The 19,928-nt window shown below is 46.2% G+C and overlaps 1 protein-coding gene across 1 annotated transcript; it reads left to right on the top strand.

Moving 5' to 3' along the window:
• Nucleotides 1–1,175: 1,175 nt before the first annotated feature.
• On the top strand, nucleotides 1,176–17,943 carry cables2b (Cdk5 and Abl enzyme substrate 2b). The gene is made up of 9 exons (XM_083675825.1): nucleotides 1,176–1,751; nucleotides 7,383–7,475; nucleotides 9,977–10,054; nucleotides 11,730–11,838; nucleotides 12,053–12,221; nucleotides 15,736–15,833; nucleotides 16,850–16,956; nucleotides 17,169–17,373; nucleotides 17,619–17,943. Exons 1-9 carry the CDS (start codon nucleotides 1,210–1,212, stop codon nucleotides 17,757–17,759), a joined length of 1,542 nt encoding a protein of 513 aa, XP_083531951.1. The 5' UTR covers nucleotides 1,176–1,209; the 3' UTR covers nucleotides 17,760–17,943.
• Nucleotides 17,944–19,928: the final 1,985 nt, after the last annotated feature.

Here is a 19,928-nt window from a genome sequence, read left to right on the forward strand (position 1 = left end):
TCCTAGTGCTGCTGACATGCTCCCCGGTGGCGCCCTGACCTTCCCAGAGTAGTGTGTGTGTGTGTGTGTGTGTGTGTGTGTATGTTTCTGTGTGTGTGTGTGTGTGCCTGCATGCCTGTGTGTGTGTGTGTGTGTGTGTGTGTGTGTGTGTCTGCCTGCCTGCCTGCCTGCCTGCCTGCCTGCCTGCCTGCCTGCCTGCCTGCCTGCCTGCCTGCAGCCCCTGCCAGTCCGAGGGAGGTACACGGATGGGTTGATGCACTACCCAGGGTCATCAGAGGGTTTCCCCGCCCGCCCCACAACTCTCTGTCTGATCTCCTATTATGTCATTAGGCAGTTAAGCGTTCAAGTGCAGCATGGCTGTGTGTGAGGAGAGGCTGAGAGACAAACTAAGAGAATCAAGGGAGGGGAGGACAGTTGGATTTCAGTTGTTTTATATGGATGATTACATGGATGTTAATGTCAAATTTTGCAATAAAGAATGGTTAGTAAAAGTCTTCAAACTGTGTTTTGTGTACAATTTAGTTTGAAAGGATATGAGCTTAGTAAAAGCATTCTGATCTCTCTCTCCCCTTGTGTGTGTGTGTGTGTGTGTGTGTGTGTGTGTGTGTGTGTGTGTGTGTGTGTGTGTGTGTGTGTGTGTGTGTGTGTGTGTGTGTATAGTTTATCAGAGCCAGAGGACAAAGTAATATTGCACACATTCATAAATTCCTCATCAACGGATTTTGAGGATTGTCTTTGCCCATCTGTGTTCATCACCACAACCTCTAAATGCAGGCCATGTCACAGTCACGGATAGGCCTGTTTCAGTTACTGTGGTCTCTTTTTACCCACAACCGTCAATATTCTGAAATGTCAAATCAATTTAGGTGCTATTCATCTCTATGTTATTGGCCATGACTATTAGCCTACTTAACTAACGTGCACATCACACTCGCACATCACACTCAGGACACTGAGTTCATGTTCTACTTTATCATTCATATGTCTTCTTTTTTGCGAAATTGTTTGAATGATTGGACTCCACTCAAGGCGCCCAGAAGAAATCATCTCAAGTCTTTCCTATTAAGACTGAGGACCAATCAGCTTTCTCTAAACTCCATCTTTTCTGAATATTCCGACGTTCCAGCCAATCAAATGGTAGAGGGCGGGAACGAGCCCCTCGCGCCGGGGTGGAATGCCTTGACAGCCCCGTTACTTCCTCACTTGAGAATGGCGGCTGCTGCCTGCAGTACGCACAGTACGTTGGCCAGCAACACAAATAAACCGCATAAAGAACACCTGCGGAAAAGTCGAGATTCTCGCCGGAGACAAGCAGCTCTTTTGTTCCTCAGTAACATTTCCTTAGACGGACGGCCCGTTCAACAGATAGACAATGGCAAGCATCCGGGCCATGGAGATGCCGACTTTCAAGGTACCGAAGCCTGCGCGACGGTGGTCGGACTGTCAACTGCGTCCAGTAGCTATGGAACCTTCGCTAACCTGTCCAACTCGGTGAGCTGCGGGGCCGTTAGTCCTGTCCCGAGACTCGGGGTTATCAACGTCCCGCCTATCCTTGTCCTACCCTCGGACTCAGAGTTCAGTAATGTCGAGACGACGGAGGTATTTCTCGAGAGGAGAACAGGATCCTTCTCTTCTCAAGGGAACCTACTGTCTCCGTCGGGTCTTCTGCCGACTCCGATTGGACCTCGGAAGTCCTCAACGTTGCTTTCAGTCCAGAGTTGTAATTCGGTGACATCTGAGACCCGACAGAGGTGAGTAATCATCGTTACATTCGAGCAGAACATGGTCCTGGTGGAGTCAGATCATCCCACGGGGCTCAAATACGGTTATCATTCGGATACCTCTAGTTACAGTGTCCTTTCTCGACAGTGCAACTATCCATCCACGTGTGCAGAAAGACCTGACAGTTGATTCTGTAGCTGATCCGCGATAGCGTGTCTCAGTGATGAATCGCGCAGGTGTCATTTGGGGTTACCTTACAGTTGATCCACAGGAGCTGCGTTCGGGTAATAGCGCAGGTGTTTCGTTTCGTTGAATTAGAAACTTCACTTCCTCATTTTAAGGTTGGTCACTACTGCCTAACATGAAGTGTAGCTTACTTTCTAAGCAATGCATGGATTACAGTACTCGGCACAGCGGCTCAAGTCACTACTTGTGGTGTGTGAGTAGGTACAGTTCATCAACATTCACATTGATTGTACATCACCGTCTCTCCCACTCAGCGCTGCCATGTATTGCATAGTAGATGAGGGAAGTATTTTGACAGTTGGGGACAGTACTTTACAGTGTTCAGGGGGCGTATTATGATGTGCCAAAATTGCCCTTTCTAAAGGGCTTTTGAACAGTGACTTGTCCCACAGCATTAGACGGTAAGATGCACACTGTGAAGTTCAGTGAGTGCAAATTGTCTTATAAACGGTTCTTGTATGGCAAGGAGTTGCGTAACTACATGATTGTATCTATACATCTGTTACTGACACAGGTAGAAACGCTTGCCTAACTCTAGTTGACAACATCAGATCAGTTTATGCTGTCAACTCTCTGTGTGGCTGACACTTTCACAAACCTGAATCTGAAACACATTAGTTTAAAGGGGCAATCTGTGATTCAAACAATAACAAAACCCACCGTCACTTGTTTTGGTAAACAGCTGGAGAAATGTAACCACTCAAATTCATAGACAGAGCTATGGGTGCAAGGACTGACCATACATTAGATGCAAACTATAATTTATACTATATATCATTAAATTAGTTAATCCCAGATTGGTCCTTTTGAGTCTCTTTTATCAATCATTCAGTTCTTTTATTTATTTGTTTTTCTTTGTAGTCATGGTTGGATGACTCAGCGGGCAAACATAGGTGTGTGTTCTAGTCCCTGTGTGTTTGTGTTGCACATTGAATCACACACACACAATATAATGTGAAGGTCAGCCTGCCCAAAAACGTCACCAGAAACTATGTTTTACCGACATGCCTAGACAGTATAGTGAATTCACCAGGTTTTTGTGTGTGTGTGCCAAATTGTAATCTCCCAATAGAATAGAATGGAATAGTCAACATATTGTCGCCTGAGGAGGAGAATTTCCACAGACTTGTACATACACACAGTACGTACACAAACAACAAACCTGATACCCATACATTATAGTTATAGGCTCTACATCTTTTCACACGGTAAAGAAACTAGTATCAAGTGCACCAGTGGGTGTTGACTTAATAGCGAGCCACGAATGGCCCTGCTCATTTGATACCATAGTATCAGTGAGTTATTGCATCTCATTGTGGTGTGGCATTTCTAATGCAATAATTATTATTATCTGAGAATGATGGAAATGTCTGTGTTCATTTGCCCTGCATGAAGTGGCCTATTAGTTTATCTGTTGTGGTGTCACAAGACAGAAAGTATGGGTGAGGCAGACTAAGCCTTCTCTTCAGTTTCATTATATAGCCAGAATGGACACACACACACACACACACACCCACACCCCACACCAGAGGCCTCTGAGAGAACAAGCCCTACGCTGGAATCTGGATGACGTCACTCATGTATACTCTAGCAAGCATGGGTTTGACTAAACTAAAATATTTTTTTTTGTATTATCTACCCATGATTTTGAGCAAGACGGGGAACTGAAACCATTTCCATCAGAATGATGACACACTCTACCACATCCCTTTTTCATATGTCATCGGTGGGTGACGTTTTGAAACACAATGGACTAGAGGTTACAGATAGATCAGAGTTACCACGGTGATGGCAGTGTGGATCCTCAGCCATGTTGACAAGCCGCTGTCCTCTGCACTGACGACCCCCCCCCCCCCCACACACACACACACACACACACACACCCTCCTAGGCAGTCCCCTGAGCCAGATGAATGAACTCTTGTTCAAACAAACACACAGGGTCAGTCTGCACTGTACATATTATGTCATTTCTATCCAGCCAGATAACCCATTACATGGCCCCCCTCTCACCAAATATAGGCCTAGCCCTGTCCGGCCCAAAGGCCACCTGGTATTTGTCAAAACACTCTAGACTGAATGTTGTTACGTGGATGCCATGAACCCGGCAGATGTCTGTGGCCATCAGCTGGGAGTTTGTCTGGAGTTGTTAAGTGGAGTCAACGAGAGTATGTCTCTCAGATTAAGTCCACTGTCAATCCCATAATCTTGATGATGCAATAGAAAATGCAAAAGTGTTATTTCTGTTTTCAAGTGGGTTTATTTGTATCACTGTGTGCGAGAACGTGCCTGTGCGTGCCTGTGTGTGTGTGCGTGTGCGTGTGCGTGTGTGTGCGCGTGAGAGACCTGCTGCGTGGATTATAGAGGAACCGTAGTTAACAATAGGATCATTCTCAGTCTACTGCATACGATTTGCATGAGCCATGATAGGTACTCAGCTACACTAACAGCTGGTGGCAACAAACACACAGCAGCAGCAGCAGCAGCAGCATCTTCCTTCCTCAGCTGAAGGCTATCCTCCACATGTGTCTGTTGGCAGTTGCCTTAATTAGCCCCTATTAGATCCTCTGCCAGCATTAGAGGGCGATCTCAAGCACACTGCCTCACAGGAAATTAGCTGTACTATCCTTCAATGGGGTGTTTCAAGACAGAGGAAACACAGCCTGCTGTAATCATCTACGGGAGGACGGTGGTTGGAGGTCAGTTATGTGGAATGAAAATCACTTAGTAAGATAAGGTGGTGGTGGTGGTGGTGGTGGTCAGAGAGCGCCACAGTTCATCTACAAATGTTTTGCTTTCAGCACCGGGAGGGCAGGATGGGTGTGTGTACCGTACAGGCCTGGATACTGTGGACAGGTACTACTTATGCTACTGCAATGCATGCTGGGCCAGTGCCAGAAGGCTGGATTCTGTGTCCTGCCCTACAGTACCAGTGCTGGGGGGGGTGGGGGGAGGATTTACTGTGGGGGTATTTAAGCAAAGCCTTGTGACGTCCAGTCAGCCTGGACTAAAGGCTGCTCACCCCTGAAACCTTAAACCAAGATCAGCACATTGATCCTGAGCAGTAGAGCCATGAGAGAGAGAGAGAGAGAGAGTTTTTGGGGGGATTGAGGATTCTATATATAATATATTTTTTCCATTCTGCCTCGAAGAATAGGCTAATCTTTTCTAATCGAGACTGTGGCTATCCAGTTTGACATGCAAACAAGAGAGGAAATAGGAAGAGGGGGAGATGGGTTTAAGCGTCAGCACTGCTAGTTGATATGTCAGAGTTTGTTTAATTTCATTGTGAGCAAATTAACTTTTGTCGAGAGATAGGAACAGGAATGACTAGATTTTCATTTGAGATGAATCTTGACATAAGCATTGAAAGGACCTTTGTCCCTGTCTCTGTTACGGTGCTTGACATTCACAGGGGAATGCCACTTAAATCCACTTGAAGCTCTTGAACTTTCAGGTTGAGACATCCAACTGTGTTCAATTTCTGTTGCAGTTCCTTTAGATAAATCCATACAAAAACATCTCTAAAATAGGGTGGTTAAATTGTCGGCTCAGCCTGATTGGGTGTTAGATAGCTGCATTCTTTCTCTCCCCACCCCTCTACTTATGGGACTTGCTGTGTCAGTGTGATGGTGGTAAACAGCAATCAGCAACAACAAAAAAAAAAAAAAAAAAGAGAAAATATTTCCCACGACCAAAGATGGAACATTCCAGAACACAGTCTTTTCTCATGAGCAGACTCTAAGAAAGGTTCTGTTGGAATGTACTGTTATGGATAATGAACTGAAAATGGCCTTACAATTCTCATTATATTGTTGTAATTATTATCTATGACATCTGAATCCAAGTTATCATACTGTATCCTTCTTGTGGACTCTTTACAATGAAATGGCGGTGAGGATCTCTACCATTTGTTGTGAGGTACACAAACTACAATAGACACCGTCCACTTCCATTATATTGGGAAAATGTAGAAGTGCACGTTGCTACTAGAGTAAATAACTGCAGTAATGACTTAAAGGGTATTGGTGTATTGACTGGTGTAAGTGTATGTGGTTTGTCACAGAAATTTGTTTTTTTTTTTTTCTTTCTGTGAACTATCCCTTTAAGCAGAGTCAGACTAAGAGGCGGCGGGGTCCCTCCCAGTGCGGCTGTCTCAGATACGGTTGCGTAAACACACTGGAGGAACACTTGGTGCCTTAAGCATCCTAGCTGTAATTGTACCCAAATGCAAGGAGCTTATGTTCTTATTTCTAAGTCTTTAATTTAGTATTTTTCATGTCGGGGGAGGTGGGGGGAGGGTGAGGGGGGTGTCAGGTGGCGGTGACGGTGAGTTGGGATTGGCTGGCCAGCCCAGGAATATGGCAATACTGAGTGCATTAGAGATGATGACGATGGTAGCTGCCCATCTGCAACGGGTGAGATTAGAGATCAGAGGTCAGTTTCCCAAAAGCTTTGTAGCTTAAGTAGTAGGCCTATTTAATGTATCCCAACATTACAGTTGTGTAACTGTTCATTCCAGAACAGAAGGTATTTTTGCCCTGATTAAGCGTGTGGCTCAAATCTGTTTTTGCAGCGGGGAGGCAGAGGGAGAAAGCTCTGCTGTCTTATGTAACTTTAGTGATGGTAATCGCTGTGACATCACCACAAGCAACATTGCTGTACTGACTGCGCACAAATCTTAGCCCTTCTTGGCCGTCCTTACGTTTTGCCTGTCTCAACAGTCGTGTGTTATTTAGTGTGAGTCACTCGTATTGCCCAAATAAACATGCAGGGGCCTGACTAAAATGAGGTTAGGCAATGCATGCAGAATCCAAATCCATCAGACAGTTATTGAACTTAATGTGTTGACATGACCTGATCAATATAGCCAGTGATCCTGAATGAACCCTGAAATGTCCTTGAAAACAGCAGACAGAGTGGCCCATATATATATATATATATATATATAGTGCACTTCAACTGTTAGACTTCAACCATTTAGGTCTATTTTCCAAAAGACTAAAGTATCCTGTGTGTATTTGTGAGTGAAAAGATTTGTAGTGGGATAGATTTAGCCTGCATGGAGAGACTCCCACTGGAGGTGAAGAAGAAAATGAGATGCAGAGACAGACAGACAGAAGGCTGTACTGTAAATGTGGTGTTAACCAGACTGAGGAGGTGAAACCGTTGGCGTCTCTCTTTGGGAACAGTCATCGAAGGTTTAATTCTCACCTGTCTTCTCAGAGGCAGCTTAACTTACACGAATGGAAGAAGACTGTAGAGACATAGAAACTGTTAATGAATCTGGCTCCCACGTGGGGATTCCCCCTGCGCTTAGGCGACAGCAACAATATCAGCCCTATCATATGACGATATGACATTTCATGGTTGTAATGTTTCTCTCTCTCTATCTCTCTCTGTCTTTCTCTCTAGGACACGTAACCTGTCAGGATCTCCGAGACCACGGCCTGTGAAGAAGGTTCACTTCATCAAGAACATGAGGCAGTACGACACCAGAGGCAGCAGGTCAGAACACCACCATGTAACACCCACAGAACACCTCGTAGAACACAGGAGCTCCTTATAGAACACACTGAACACCGCATAGAACACAGGAGCTCCTTATAGAACACGCTGAACACCTCATAGAACACAGGAGCTCCTTATAGAACACACTGAGCTCCTTATAGAACACACTGAACACCTCATAGAACACAAGGAGCACTTCACAGTGCACACAGAACACCTCATAGAACACATGAGCTCCTTATAGAACACACTGAACACTTCATAGAACACATGAGCTCCTTATAGAACACACTGAACACCTCAGAACACATCACAGTATGACACACCATAGTAAAATTTTTTACAATAGGCTGTGAAAGTGCATCCATCACAGACTACAGAATGTCAACAAAACTGGAGACACTCGTTCATTTTTAGAGACAGGCGGAAGCGTTATGATTGCTAGCAAAAGAGAGTCAGCACGGTAGCTCATTAACTGTAAATTCCAGTAAATCACGGAATTACACAAGCTTAGTAAACCTTGGGCCGAATCAAAACGTGATTACCATTCGTTAGGTACCGCTCCAGTTCTGTTTCCATCTGCAGTTTGTGACGTACGGGCTTTCATAGCGTATAGAAAGCAAAAAATCGGTCTTCTAATTGGACGAGTTCAGGTCATTGTAATGCCTGGTCTGTTTTGAAGACGTTTTCTCCCATTTGCTCTTAGTGAACATGGGCCAACCAGGGTCACAGGAGGAAAGTGAAAGCTTAAGCCAGTGTGACGAACCCCTAGTCCTCCCCTATGGAATCACTTTAACACCTGTTGGCTAGTTACTCAGCTCTGCCTGTTATTCTCTTGTGTGTCTATTATTAAAGCAGTCTTGTGGGTCAGAGGTACTATTGTTATCACTGTAGCCTGTATCTGCAATATACTAGCTGCTCTGGTACATGTTAATCTTTTGTCTCATACACAAGACCTTATTCCAGAACTCTGCAGGCTCTTTTGGGTACGTTGTAACTGTAACCTAGCCATCCTGTTTTTGAGGCTTGAGGTTGTTTGCACGCTGCAGTTTAGCTTCTGTAGTTGTTTTTTGTAGAAGTTGTAGAAGTTTTCTGCAGAGGGTAGTCTCTGACACATCCACGGCCACCTCCCGGAGAGTGTTCCTGATCCGTCATTGGGTTTTGTTTTCCTTAATTATTGCGAGCATTCTCTGGTCATCCACTGTAGAGGTTTTCCTTGAGATTGCTGAGCTCACCAGTGCTTTCTTATAAAAAAAAAGTGTTTTTTTTTAGAAAGTGTTGTTGTTTCTAAATGGTGAAACCACCATGCTGACAATCTGTTCTTTAACCTCTTATTTATTGTTTTTGGAGTATAGAGCCAAAAGAAGACAAACTGCTTTACCAAGTACTTGTGCAGGGCACTGAAGCTAATCTATGGGTCCCACACATCTAACACTTAAGTACACAAGTACTGTCAACAATTTGGGCCAAAGTATCTGTATCTGTATATACTGATGCCTCATATTGGCTATCTCTACTGGCAGACCTCCCCACCCTCACCCCCAACCCCCACCCCCCTCCCTCCTCTGACTGCAGTGCAGTGCATGGGTGGGAATGATCAAACCTGGCCGGTCTCCAGCAGAGAAGGAACGACAGGCATGTTTACTTAAGGCCCATTATAAAGTCAGGACTAGTTCCATTGTTGTTGTTATTTTCCACTTTGCTTTCCCAGGGCCAGGCCCTCTGTTCCTCTATTTCACTGGAGGTTGTGAGACCTGAGATTGAGGCACGTCTACAGGGAGTAGAAGGGGGGGTAATGATGACCGCAGCCTTGGATGTCCTCTCTCTCTCTCTCTCTCTCTCTCTCTCTGATAAGCTCACACTTTTCTTTCCACTGCGGGAGGGGCGAGCAGTCGGTGCAGTAAACATTTTCCACTCTTTAAAAATCACATTTGCTGGCCCAAGTAAGCCTGCTTCCCCTCATTAAAGAGAGGTGAAATGACAGACCCTGCCTTATGAAGGAGGTGTGTGTGTGTGTGTGTGTGTGTGTGTGTGTGTGTGTGTGTGTGTGTGTGTGTGTGTGTGTGTGTGTGTGTGTGTGTGTGTGTGTGTGTGTGTGTGTGTGTGTGTGTGTGTGTGTGTGAAACGACAGACCCAGGAGAAGGGTGTGTAACTTTAGCTGCTGACCTCATATCATTCTGCATCTGATACGGGTGCAGTACCACTCGTCTGTTAGGGAAACAATGGAGGTGTGTATCGTGTTAACACACCCACCCACACACACACACACACACACACACACACACACACACACACACAGTTACTGGTACACAGGACCACTAGGAGAGAAATGATGGAGGTGTGTATACTGTGTTAACAGGGGAACCATGTTTCCACAACACAGCTTTATTACCAATAAAACCAAACTGTAGGAGGTTTGCCTTTACTGTCTGTTTGTCCCTAATGTTGTTGTTGATGTTGTTGTTGTTGTTGTTGTTGTTGTCGTCGTCTCCCTACAGGATCGTGCTGATCTGTGCCAAGAGGTCTCTGTGTGCTGCCTTCTCAGTGTTGCCGTACGGAGAGAGCTTCCACATCAGGTACAGCGAGGGTAGCACAGACCTGCTGTCCGGTAGCACAGACCTGCTGAAAGTGCCTGTTATGCCGTGCACTATTTTGGTCTGTTTTTCCGAATGTTCAGAAACAATCATAGACGCAGATACTGAGGCATCATTCTTTCCTAGTCCCATTATGTGTCATCATCCTGAGGTCATGCTGTGTGTCACTCTATTCCCATGTTCTCGCCCCTCCTCCCTCCCACCTCCTCCCTCCCTCCCTCCCCCCCTCCCTCGGTCTCGCCCACCTCCTCCCCCCTCCCTCCCCGTCTCTCCCCCTGTCATCTTAATTACTGTATCCATCCTGCTTCCCTCCTCTGATAATAATAAACAGGGAGAGAGATCTCAGAGATGAACAGGACAGTATAGTATGTTCACACATACATACACACACACACACACACACACACACTGACCACTCCAGGGATCAGGCGATTCTCAGGAAAAAATGCAGGGAAAAAATGACTAAAGTGGAATTTTCCCACGTGCTTCTGACTCTAGATTAGTGTGGTACAGAGAGGGTCACGACCTGGGGCCTCCCCCTCACTGGCATCATCTCTCACACACACACACACACACACACACACATACACTCACACTCACACTCACACACACACACACAACCCCCTACAGGAAATGGAATTTGTTGTACGTGTTTTTGTGCCTTCTCTCATTCTTTTTTTTCTAATATAAGCAGAGGAAATTGCATTTGAGCGTTATGCAAGTGGTCTAAGACTAGGAGAGATTATGGAGATTTCTCCCAGTGTTGAGACTGAGGGGGCTTTAAAAAAACCCATCTGTCAGTTGAGTGAGAAGGGCAGACTTCGACAAAACGATGCCCGCTTCACTACCACCAGCGGGCTTACATCTCTAAAGGAGAACCGCCCGCATCAGAGGAATAGACAGCAGGAGTCAGAGGAAAAGAGAGGAAGGGAGAGCCAAAGAAAGAGAGAGAGAGAGAGAGAGAAAAGAGGATTTTGGAAGCGTCTCTACCGTACAGTAGGTGTATTTGATATCCCCCCCCTTCCTCCCGGCGCTCTCTCCCATGGTACTGTATGTGTTACTACCGCCCTATTTCTGTCCTTCCTATTTTTACTGCCAGTAAAAGTACTCTACAATGGGCTCCGTGAAACGGCGAGTCATGAAGAATTAACGACGATCCGCTGTGCTCCTGTAGAATGAGCAGCGTTCCTCAATGAGCCCCGTCCTCCGATTTCTACCTCCGCCAGCCTCTCCTCTGCAGATATACAGTAGTCCAGTAGTTTAGGCATGGGTTCAGACTTCATTTAAACTCCATAACTCTGTCCAGTCTTGTAACAGCCCCCCCCCCCCCAGGGTCTATCCAATTACTGACTGTTAAATGGCATGAGGGTTAGGGGGGCTCTGAAGCACTTATTCACATCCCCCAGCCCCCCACCCCTCTGCTCTCTCTTTCTCTCTCATTCTCTCTCTCTCACACACACACACACACACACACACACACACTCTCTCTCTCTCACTCACAGGCGTACGTGTGTGCGCACTCACATGCACTCTTACTCAAACACAAACACACACTCTCTCTCTCTCTCTCTCACACACACACACACACACACACACACACACTTCCACACACAACCTGTCACTAAGAAACACTCTCTGTCCCTCTCTGTTCTGACAGTGACCCTAGGCTGGAGAACCAGAGACGTAGACATTCCTCGGGCAACATCTCTACCACCCTGGAGATGCTGCCTGGCCTGGAGGGCTTCGAGCTGGACCCCTACGGCAAGGTATGGCCCTCTAACACACTCCACAGTCCACACACACTCGCTACACACTCTCCTGTCTGTCATACACACACACACACACACACCAACCCCCACCTGTCAGTTGTTCAAGTACTCACATTACACACTCCTTATCATACTGATTCATTACTGACAGACGGACTGATTGACGGACTGATTGATTGACTAACCCCAAATGTTGTGTCTCTGTGTCCAGACGGTGTCGTATGCCCAGTACCTGTACCCGACCAACGCCCTGGTCCGTGCCAAGCCCTCGTCAGTGGACATCACCCTCCAGTTGCCCCAGGCATCCCTCTCCTCCAGGAACAGCATTCCCAGGAACTACACCCCCTCCCGGCTTAACAGCAGCGTGGGCCTCGACCTTGGTGGGTAGCTCTACACACACAGAGGGTACACACACACAGAGGATACACACACACACACACACACACACACACACACAGAGAGGCACACACACATACTGTACATACTACTACTACAACTACTACTAATAATAATACATTTGATTTGATTGGCGCCTTTCTGGACACCCAAGGTCACCTTACAGTAAACTACAAGTACATTAAAAGTACAATTAAAATCAAGGAGATAAAAAAGACATGCAACATGTTCAAACATCATAACATAGGACAAAACAGCAACAACAACACTGGGTACGCAACAGTAGGAGGCAAGAGTGAGTGGTAGTTTACAGCAGGGGAGAAGGGTCAGTTGTAGGCCATGGTGAACAGGTGTGTTTTGATCAGTTTTAATGAATGCAGTGTGTCTGAATGTTTGATGTGCTTGGGGAGAGAGTTCCAGAGTCTGTTGGCGGGGTGGAGAGAAGGCCAGCTGAGGAGGAGCGAAGAGTGCGGGGAGGGGTGTATTTGTGTAGTAGATCGGAGAGGTAGGGGGATGCAAGGGAGCTTTGTATGTGAGCAGTTGGATCTTAAAGTCAATGCGGTATTGGACGGGTAACCAGTGTAGTTGCATGAGAATGGGAGCGATGTGGTCATTGTATTTGGTGCAGGTGAGGATTCGTGCTGCTGAGTTTTGGATGATTTGTAGTTTATTGATGAGCTTGGAGGGTAGTCCTGAGAGTAAACTGTTACAGTAGTCCAGTCGGGAGGTGACAAATGCGTGGATTTAAAGTTTCAGCACTGGAGTGAGAGGGTGAAGGGTGGAGTCGGGAGATGTTGCGGAGGTGCAGATTGAAGTTGGGCTGCTACCACATGCTCTAGAACTTTGGAGAGAAATGGAAGATTTGAAATGGGGCAAAAATTATTGAGATTGTTGTGTTCTGTACCAGGCTTTTTGAGTATTGGTGTGATAGCAGCCATTTTGAGAGAGAGTGGAACAGAGTCGGACCCCAGGGATGAGTTGATTGTCCGGGTTATCAGTGGGGAGAGGGCAGGGAGGGCAGCTTTGACCAGAATGGTAGGCAAAGGGTCTAATTTGCAGGTGGAGGATTTAGATGCATTGATGACTTTGATTATGGATTCCTCAGACATTGCGGTGAAGGCAGAGAGACTGGTTTTGAGTAGGGGGTCAGTGGGGGTGGTCATCCAGGTGGGCACAGCATTATGGGTGTGGGGAAGTAGCAGCTCTTTATGGATATTGTCGATTTTTGTCTGGAAAAATGTCAATAAATGATTGCACAGGTCAAGGGAAATATTGTCAAGAGAGTTGTCCAGTGGCTGAAGCAGGTGTTTAACGGTGGAGAAAAGGATCTTGGGAGTTACTTCTCATATTATTGATAATGTTTGAGTAGTGGGAGCTTCTGCCTGCTGAGAGGGCAGAGGTGTTCAGAGTATGCTTAGGAGTGGACTGTTAAGCCAGGTTTTTTTTAGCCAACCGCTCAAGGTGACGTCCTGCGGTTTTTAATAGGCGGCGTTCAGGGTGAACCAGGAGGCAGAGTGGGAAAATCTAACAGTGCGTGTCTTGAGAGGGGCTAGTGAATCCAGGGTGGAGGAGAGACAGGTGTTGTAATGAATAACGAGGTCATCAGTAGTTGCGTGAGTGCTGAGGGAAGGGTAGGTGTTGATCTGGTTAGTGAGGTCATTAGTATTTATGTGTGTTATGTTTCGGAATGTGATGGAGCGTGGAGCTTTTTCCTTGTAAGTTTGGGCAGGGACCTCAAACAAAACAGCTTTGTGATCGGAGATGGGAAGTAATAGATCAGTGAGATTGAGGGGTCAGGCTCGTGGAGCAAACTAAATCGAGTCTGTGTCCTTTGTTATGGGTCGAGAAGGTGACATGTTGTTTGATATCCAGGCAGTCCAGTAGTGGGAGGAAATCAGTAGCCAGAGTGGAGCTGGGGGAGTCAATGTGGGTGTTAAAATCACCCAGAAGGAGCACATTTGCTGACATGGTGCAGACAGTGGTGAGTAGGGAAGACAGTTCAGGGAGAAATACAGCTGATGGTTTGGGTGGGCGGTAGATGGTTACAATGATGAGTGGCCGGGGACATACAGACAGACATACATACACACAGAGGTACACACACACACACAGCACAGCAGCTCTACATAGTACACACGCACTGCTTACGGACAGACTCCAACCCCCCCCCCCCCATGTACACCACACCATATGCTGCTCCTGCAGTCCTAGGGGTCATGAACTACACTGCACCATGCTGTTCTTCTCACTCTCACTATGCTGCTGGGTAGCTCTGCCATGCTGTGGTGCTCTCCCATACTGTGTATGCACTGTTTATCTGGACAGCTCTGGTCCCAGCTGTGTGTCTGACTGACTGACTGACTGTCCTTTCACTCAGACACACAGACAGGACAGACTCTCACTAAATCCTAGATTCTGTCAGAAGGGATTTGGCTGGGAATGAGCTTGCCCCCCCCGTGACCTGGGCTAGATTGTGATAGACAGACTCAGAGCTGAGGAGCTGAGGAGCTGAGAAGCTGCTCATCTGCCACTGATGCAGGGAATCACAGTGGGGATCGCCAGGACACTGGCTCGGACTTAGATAGTGAGTGAGAGATAGAGAGGACTCTGAAGGACAGAGGCACAGAATGACACAGATGGTCATTATCACAGCTGTTAGATCTGTGCCCTCAACCCCTCCCTCCCTATCTCTCTCTCTCTCTCTCTCGCTCTCTCTCTCTCTCTCTCTCTCTATCCTTCTCCCTCACGCTTCTCTCTATCCCTCTCCACCCTGCTCGTTCTCTCCCAAATGATGTGTCATGGGTGACAGACAGTACAGGCAGGTGGTGGTGGTGAATGCAGCAGAACTGCCGAAGTGGCCATTCAGGTTAAGTGTTCTGAAGAGCTCACTTGACGTGAAATTATTGGTCAACATTTTAGTCAAGCATTCAATGACGTTCATTCAATGACGTTCAAGCATTCAAACTACTCCAGTCCCCCAGAGTCTAGGCCTGCACACAATGTGTCTGTCTGCCTTTTTGTCTGTACATCAGTGTCATGATGAATGTCAGTAACGTTTGTACTGTCTAGTTTTTACATCTATATGCGTCTCTACGTTGATTATTATTATTGCATGCAAAAGATATGTGACCAAATACTAAAGTACGAGTGCTTGGACATCATATAAATCTGTTCCCATTACTTTTGGTGCCCTGAAATAGGGGGACTATGTATAAAAGTGTAATTGGGTTTCACCATTTTAAAAACAACATGTACACAAATACCCTCAAATAAAAGGTGACAGTCTGTACTTGAACATCATATTAATTGTTTGATTTCAAATCCACTTTTGGAGTATAGAGCCAAAACAGAAAATGCTTCGCTGTCCCAATACTTACACAGGGCACTGTATTCAAACTGTACATTATATGTCTTTATGAATTAATGTCTAGTAGGAATGTTTATACTGTGTGTGTGTGTGTGTGTGTGCGTGTTTGTTTGTCTGTCCGTGTTCTCCAGGTCTGGACGATCTGTCGGACTACGATCCCAACCTCCTGAGTGACCCCCAGTGGCCCTGTGGGAAACACAAGAGGGTCCTGATCTTCGCTTCATACATGGTGAGAGACAGATGGTGGGAGAGGATGAGAGAGAGAGAGAGAGAGAGGGAGACGGACGGACGGACGGACGGAGAAGAAATTCCCCTCGCTATCTATCCAAACCATTCTTACTGAGAGTGTCACTGCCATTAAGCCCCCCCCTCCCCCCCTGCACACGTGCACACTCGCATTCGCACACACACACTGATGTCCATCTGACATCCAAGACAATTATCCCACATGCCGAGGCTTAGGCTTATCCTTCTGCTAGGCTGAATTAAAAAGCTTGGCTGGGCGTGCACACACACACACACACACACACACACACCCCTCCTCCCCCGCACGGTACTGTTCATTAACAAGGGGATAACCTCAAAGACAACGGCTCATGTCATCTCTGAGCGCCTAGCTAATACCTAGCCTCACACTAATTATACACACAGGCCCTCACCGACAGACCTATATATACACACACACTGATGCCATGGGAGTACACACACACACACACACACGCAGCTAGCACAGTCACAGATAACGCTAGCCTCAGCGTTGGCGCCAGGACTGCATAGTCACACCAGAGACAAATCCCCCCCCCCCCCCCCCCCCCCCCATAACTCCATCAATCAACTGTTCCGTTGACCTTGGCCTGGAAAGCTGCCATCTTGGTTGTTGCTTCTGTAATCCCTTGACATTGACCTCACTCGTTGAACGGACGCTGTGCTTAAAGGTACAGTTGTCGGAGAAGAACTTGGACCTTTGCACGACTGTGGCGTCTCCCTTCGTAGGTGCTTTGGGAGAAGTCAATGTTAGTTATGACTGAAGGGGCGATCCTGTCACATGTACCTCTGTAGTACATACAACATAAACATCGTTATGTAAGTTAATGTACGTGTATATGTTACAAGGATACGCAATGTACAGTACTGGACGTTTATTTACCCACAACGTACAACTGTTGAATGTATGGGACCTCATTGTTACCTTGCCAAAAAACAGAAGATGTTTGAAGATCTCTCTCTCTCTCTCTCTCTCTCTAGACGACAGTGATTGAGTATGTGAAACCGTCAGATCTGAAGAAGGACATGAACGATACGTTCAAGGAGAAGTTCCCCCACATCAAGCTGACGCTGAGCAAGATCAGAAGGTACATGTCCAGCCCCCCCCCACTCCTGCCTCTGTTCTTGTATGGATTGTTGTCCGTACTGTAGACCCCACAACCTTACACCTTACTGTCTCTGTCCCACTCTCTGCCTCTCCCTCCCCCTCCTTCTCCCTGTCTCTCTGCTTCTGCCTCCCTCTCTCCACCTCTCTCTCTCTCTCTCTCTCTCTCTCTCTCTCTCTCTCTCTCTCTCTCAGTCTGAAGAGGGAGATGCGATCAATGGGCGAGGACTGCGACCTCCAGCCGGTCACTGTGGCCATGGCGTTTGTGTACTTTGAGAAGCTGGTGCTCCAGGGTCGTCTGAACAAGCACAACAGGAAGCTGGTGTCTGCGGCCTGCGTCCTCCTTGCCGCCAAGATCAGCAGCGATCTGAAGAAGCAGGACGTCAAACAGCTCATCGACGTAAGCATCACATTCTCTCTCTCTCTCTTCTCTTTTCTAAATTCCATAAATGCCTTAATACAGAACCTATAGTACAGTAGGGCTGGTTTCTCTGTCCCAGATTAAGCCAACTATTGAACTAAAAATAACATGATCAATGGAGAATCTCATGATAACATGATCAATGGAGTACTTTTTAATCCAGGAGCAGGCTTTATTCTTTTAATTATATTATTCTCTCTCGCACTCTCCTTCTCCTTCTCCAGAAATTGGAGGAGCGTTTCAGAATCAGTCGCAGAGAGCTGATTCCGTTTGAGTTCACCATCCTGGTTGCCCTGGAGATGGCGCTCTACCTGCCCGAGAGCAAAGTAATGCCACACTACCGCCGCCTGGCACAGCAGAACTAGTCGACACCTAGACTGCTTCACCAGTCCTACAGAGACAGGCTACCTCCACCAGTCCCATCCACACTGGGACAGGAGACAGGCTACCTCCACCAGTCCCATCCACACTGGGACAGGAGACAGGTTACCTCCACCAGTCCCATCCACACTGGGACAGGAGACAGGTTACCTTCACCAGTCCCATCCACACTGGGACAGGAGACAGGCTACCTCCACCAGTCCCATCCACACTGGGACAGGAGACAGGCTACCTCCACCAGTCCCATCCACACTGGGACAGGAGACAGGTTACCTCCACCAGTCCCATCCACACTGGGACAGGAGACAGGTTACCTCCACCAGTCCCATCCACACTGGGACAGGACAGGTTACCTCCACCAGTCCCATCCACACTGGGACAGGAGACAGGCTACCTCCACCAGTCTCATCCACACTGGGACAGGAGACAGGCTACCTCCACCAGTCCCATCCACACTGGGACAGGAGACAGGTTACCTCCACCAGTCCCAGACCCCTACAAACAGAGGGACTGAGAGAGTAAGAGGAGGTGAGGTAGAGTAGAAATGACACTGAAATTAAAGAAAATCTCTAAAGGCTCTTAATCCAGGATTGGTATTCACCCCCAAGGAGTATGAGGATATTTCAAGCACAGAGTTAATATATAATCTCCTTTCTGATCATTTCAACTCACCTCGACCTGAATATGGCTGTGTTATCCATAGAGAATAGAACAGTTCTATCACACGCCACAAGGGGGAGCTTGGGAGCGACATGTCCAGCAGCAGCATTGGGATCCTTGATGAGGTGTCACTTTGATTGACATAGAAGGTAGCCAACATTTTGTATTGTAGCTCTATGTTTGGAGCACTGCAAAAGGGGAAAACTAGAGACATCCCATTTTTACCAAAAAGCCATTGTTTTTTTCTCCTACTTTGAAGTGATCTAACTTTTTTGGAAATGTTGTTTATTATATTTCATCGCTACATAAAGGGATTATTCATAATAGCCAGACTATTTCATTTGCACTGCTTTTTCTTTATCTTATCTCACATATGACAGCATATCTTATACCAGCACTCTGTACCATTGGCGTTATTAAACCTTTAGCATCATCTACATGTACAGTATTTCACATGATCTGGTCATTGACGTCAGAAATACAGTATGATACCCTTGGGTCCTTTAAGTAAGTATCCTTTACTGTATGTGTGAGATATCCTAGCACATTATATTTTATGCATTCAAATGATTATTATTAATGTTATGAGCCTGATCTTCCAAGCCTTGCACTGAGGTACATGACTGCAACGTAAAAAGATGCACAATCTTATGATGATAACACTCTATGTTAGAGGCGATATTGATTTAAGCACGTTTATGGTGCGTTGTGTGTGTGTGTGTGTGTGTGTGTGTGTGTGTGTGTGTGTGTGTGTGTGTGTGTGTGTGTGTGTGTGTGTGTACTGTAAGTGTTCTAACCTTGTTGTTTTTGTGCAAACGTGCCACCTCCTACCTTGCCCTCCTCTATGTATCACAGATTCAAATGTTTTAGACGTTAACCTTTTTACTTAATGGATTTATATTTATGATCTTTTCTCACAGTATGGATGTGAAGGGAAAATATTGTTAATATTGTCGTTATATCCTTGTCTTCCATTGCAGTGTATTTTTTTTATTTTTTTTTATCTTAAGTAAGTTTCCTTAATTGTATTTTTCTGCTGGTGATTGATTGACCACTTTGATCAGTGATGCATCACAAGGCTTTTGATATAGGATATTACACACATATGTATGAAAGAGATGTTGAGGTTACTTTTCTTGTTAACTTTTCTTTTTTTCCTGTATGTTGTCTTCCTCTACCCTGTGTTGTTATAAAGACTGTAAGCCTTCTTTAATGAGTTCTTCAGAAGGGATTTGTTGCACTTTCCCCAACGAGATACTGTGAACCAAACCATACATTTCCTTTTTATTGACAGTGTTGTGGTTAGTTTCACTACAGTACAGTAAAGTGGTGTCCTTTGTGGTAGTGTCTGTCTAATGTGGTTTAATATGTACCTACATGGGGAGGCTGGTGGAGGTAGGATGAGGAATGGTATCTCACACACACACACACCTGTTGAATACCGTTCCTCATTCCATTCCCTGCATTACAATGAACCTGTCCTCTGATTTCTA

This window comes from Argentina silus (assembly GCF_951799395.1).
Source record: "Argentina silus genome assembly, chromosome: 8".
Classification (NCBI taxonomy): Eukaryota; Metazoa; Chordata; class Actinopteri; order Argentiniformes; family Argentinidae; genus Argentina; species Argentina silus.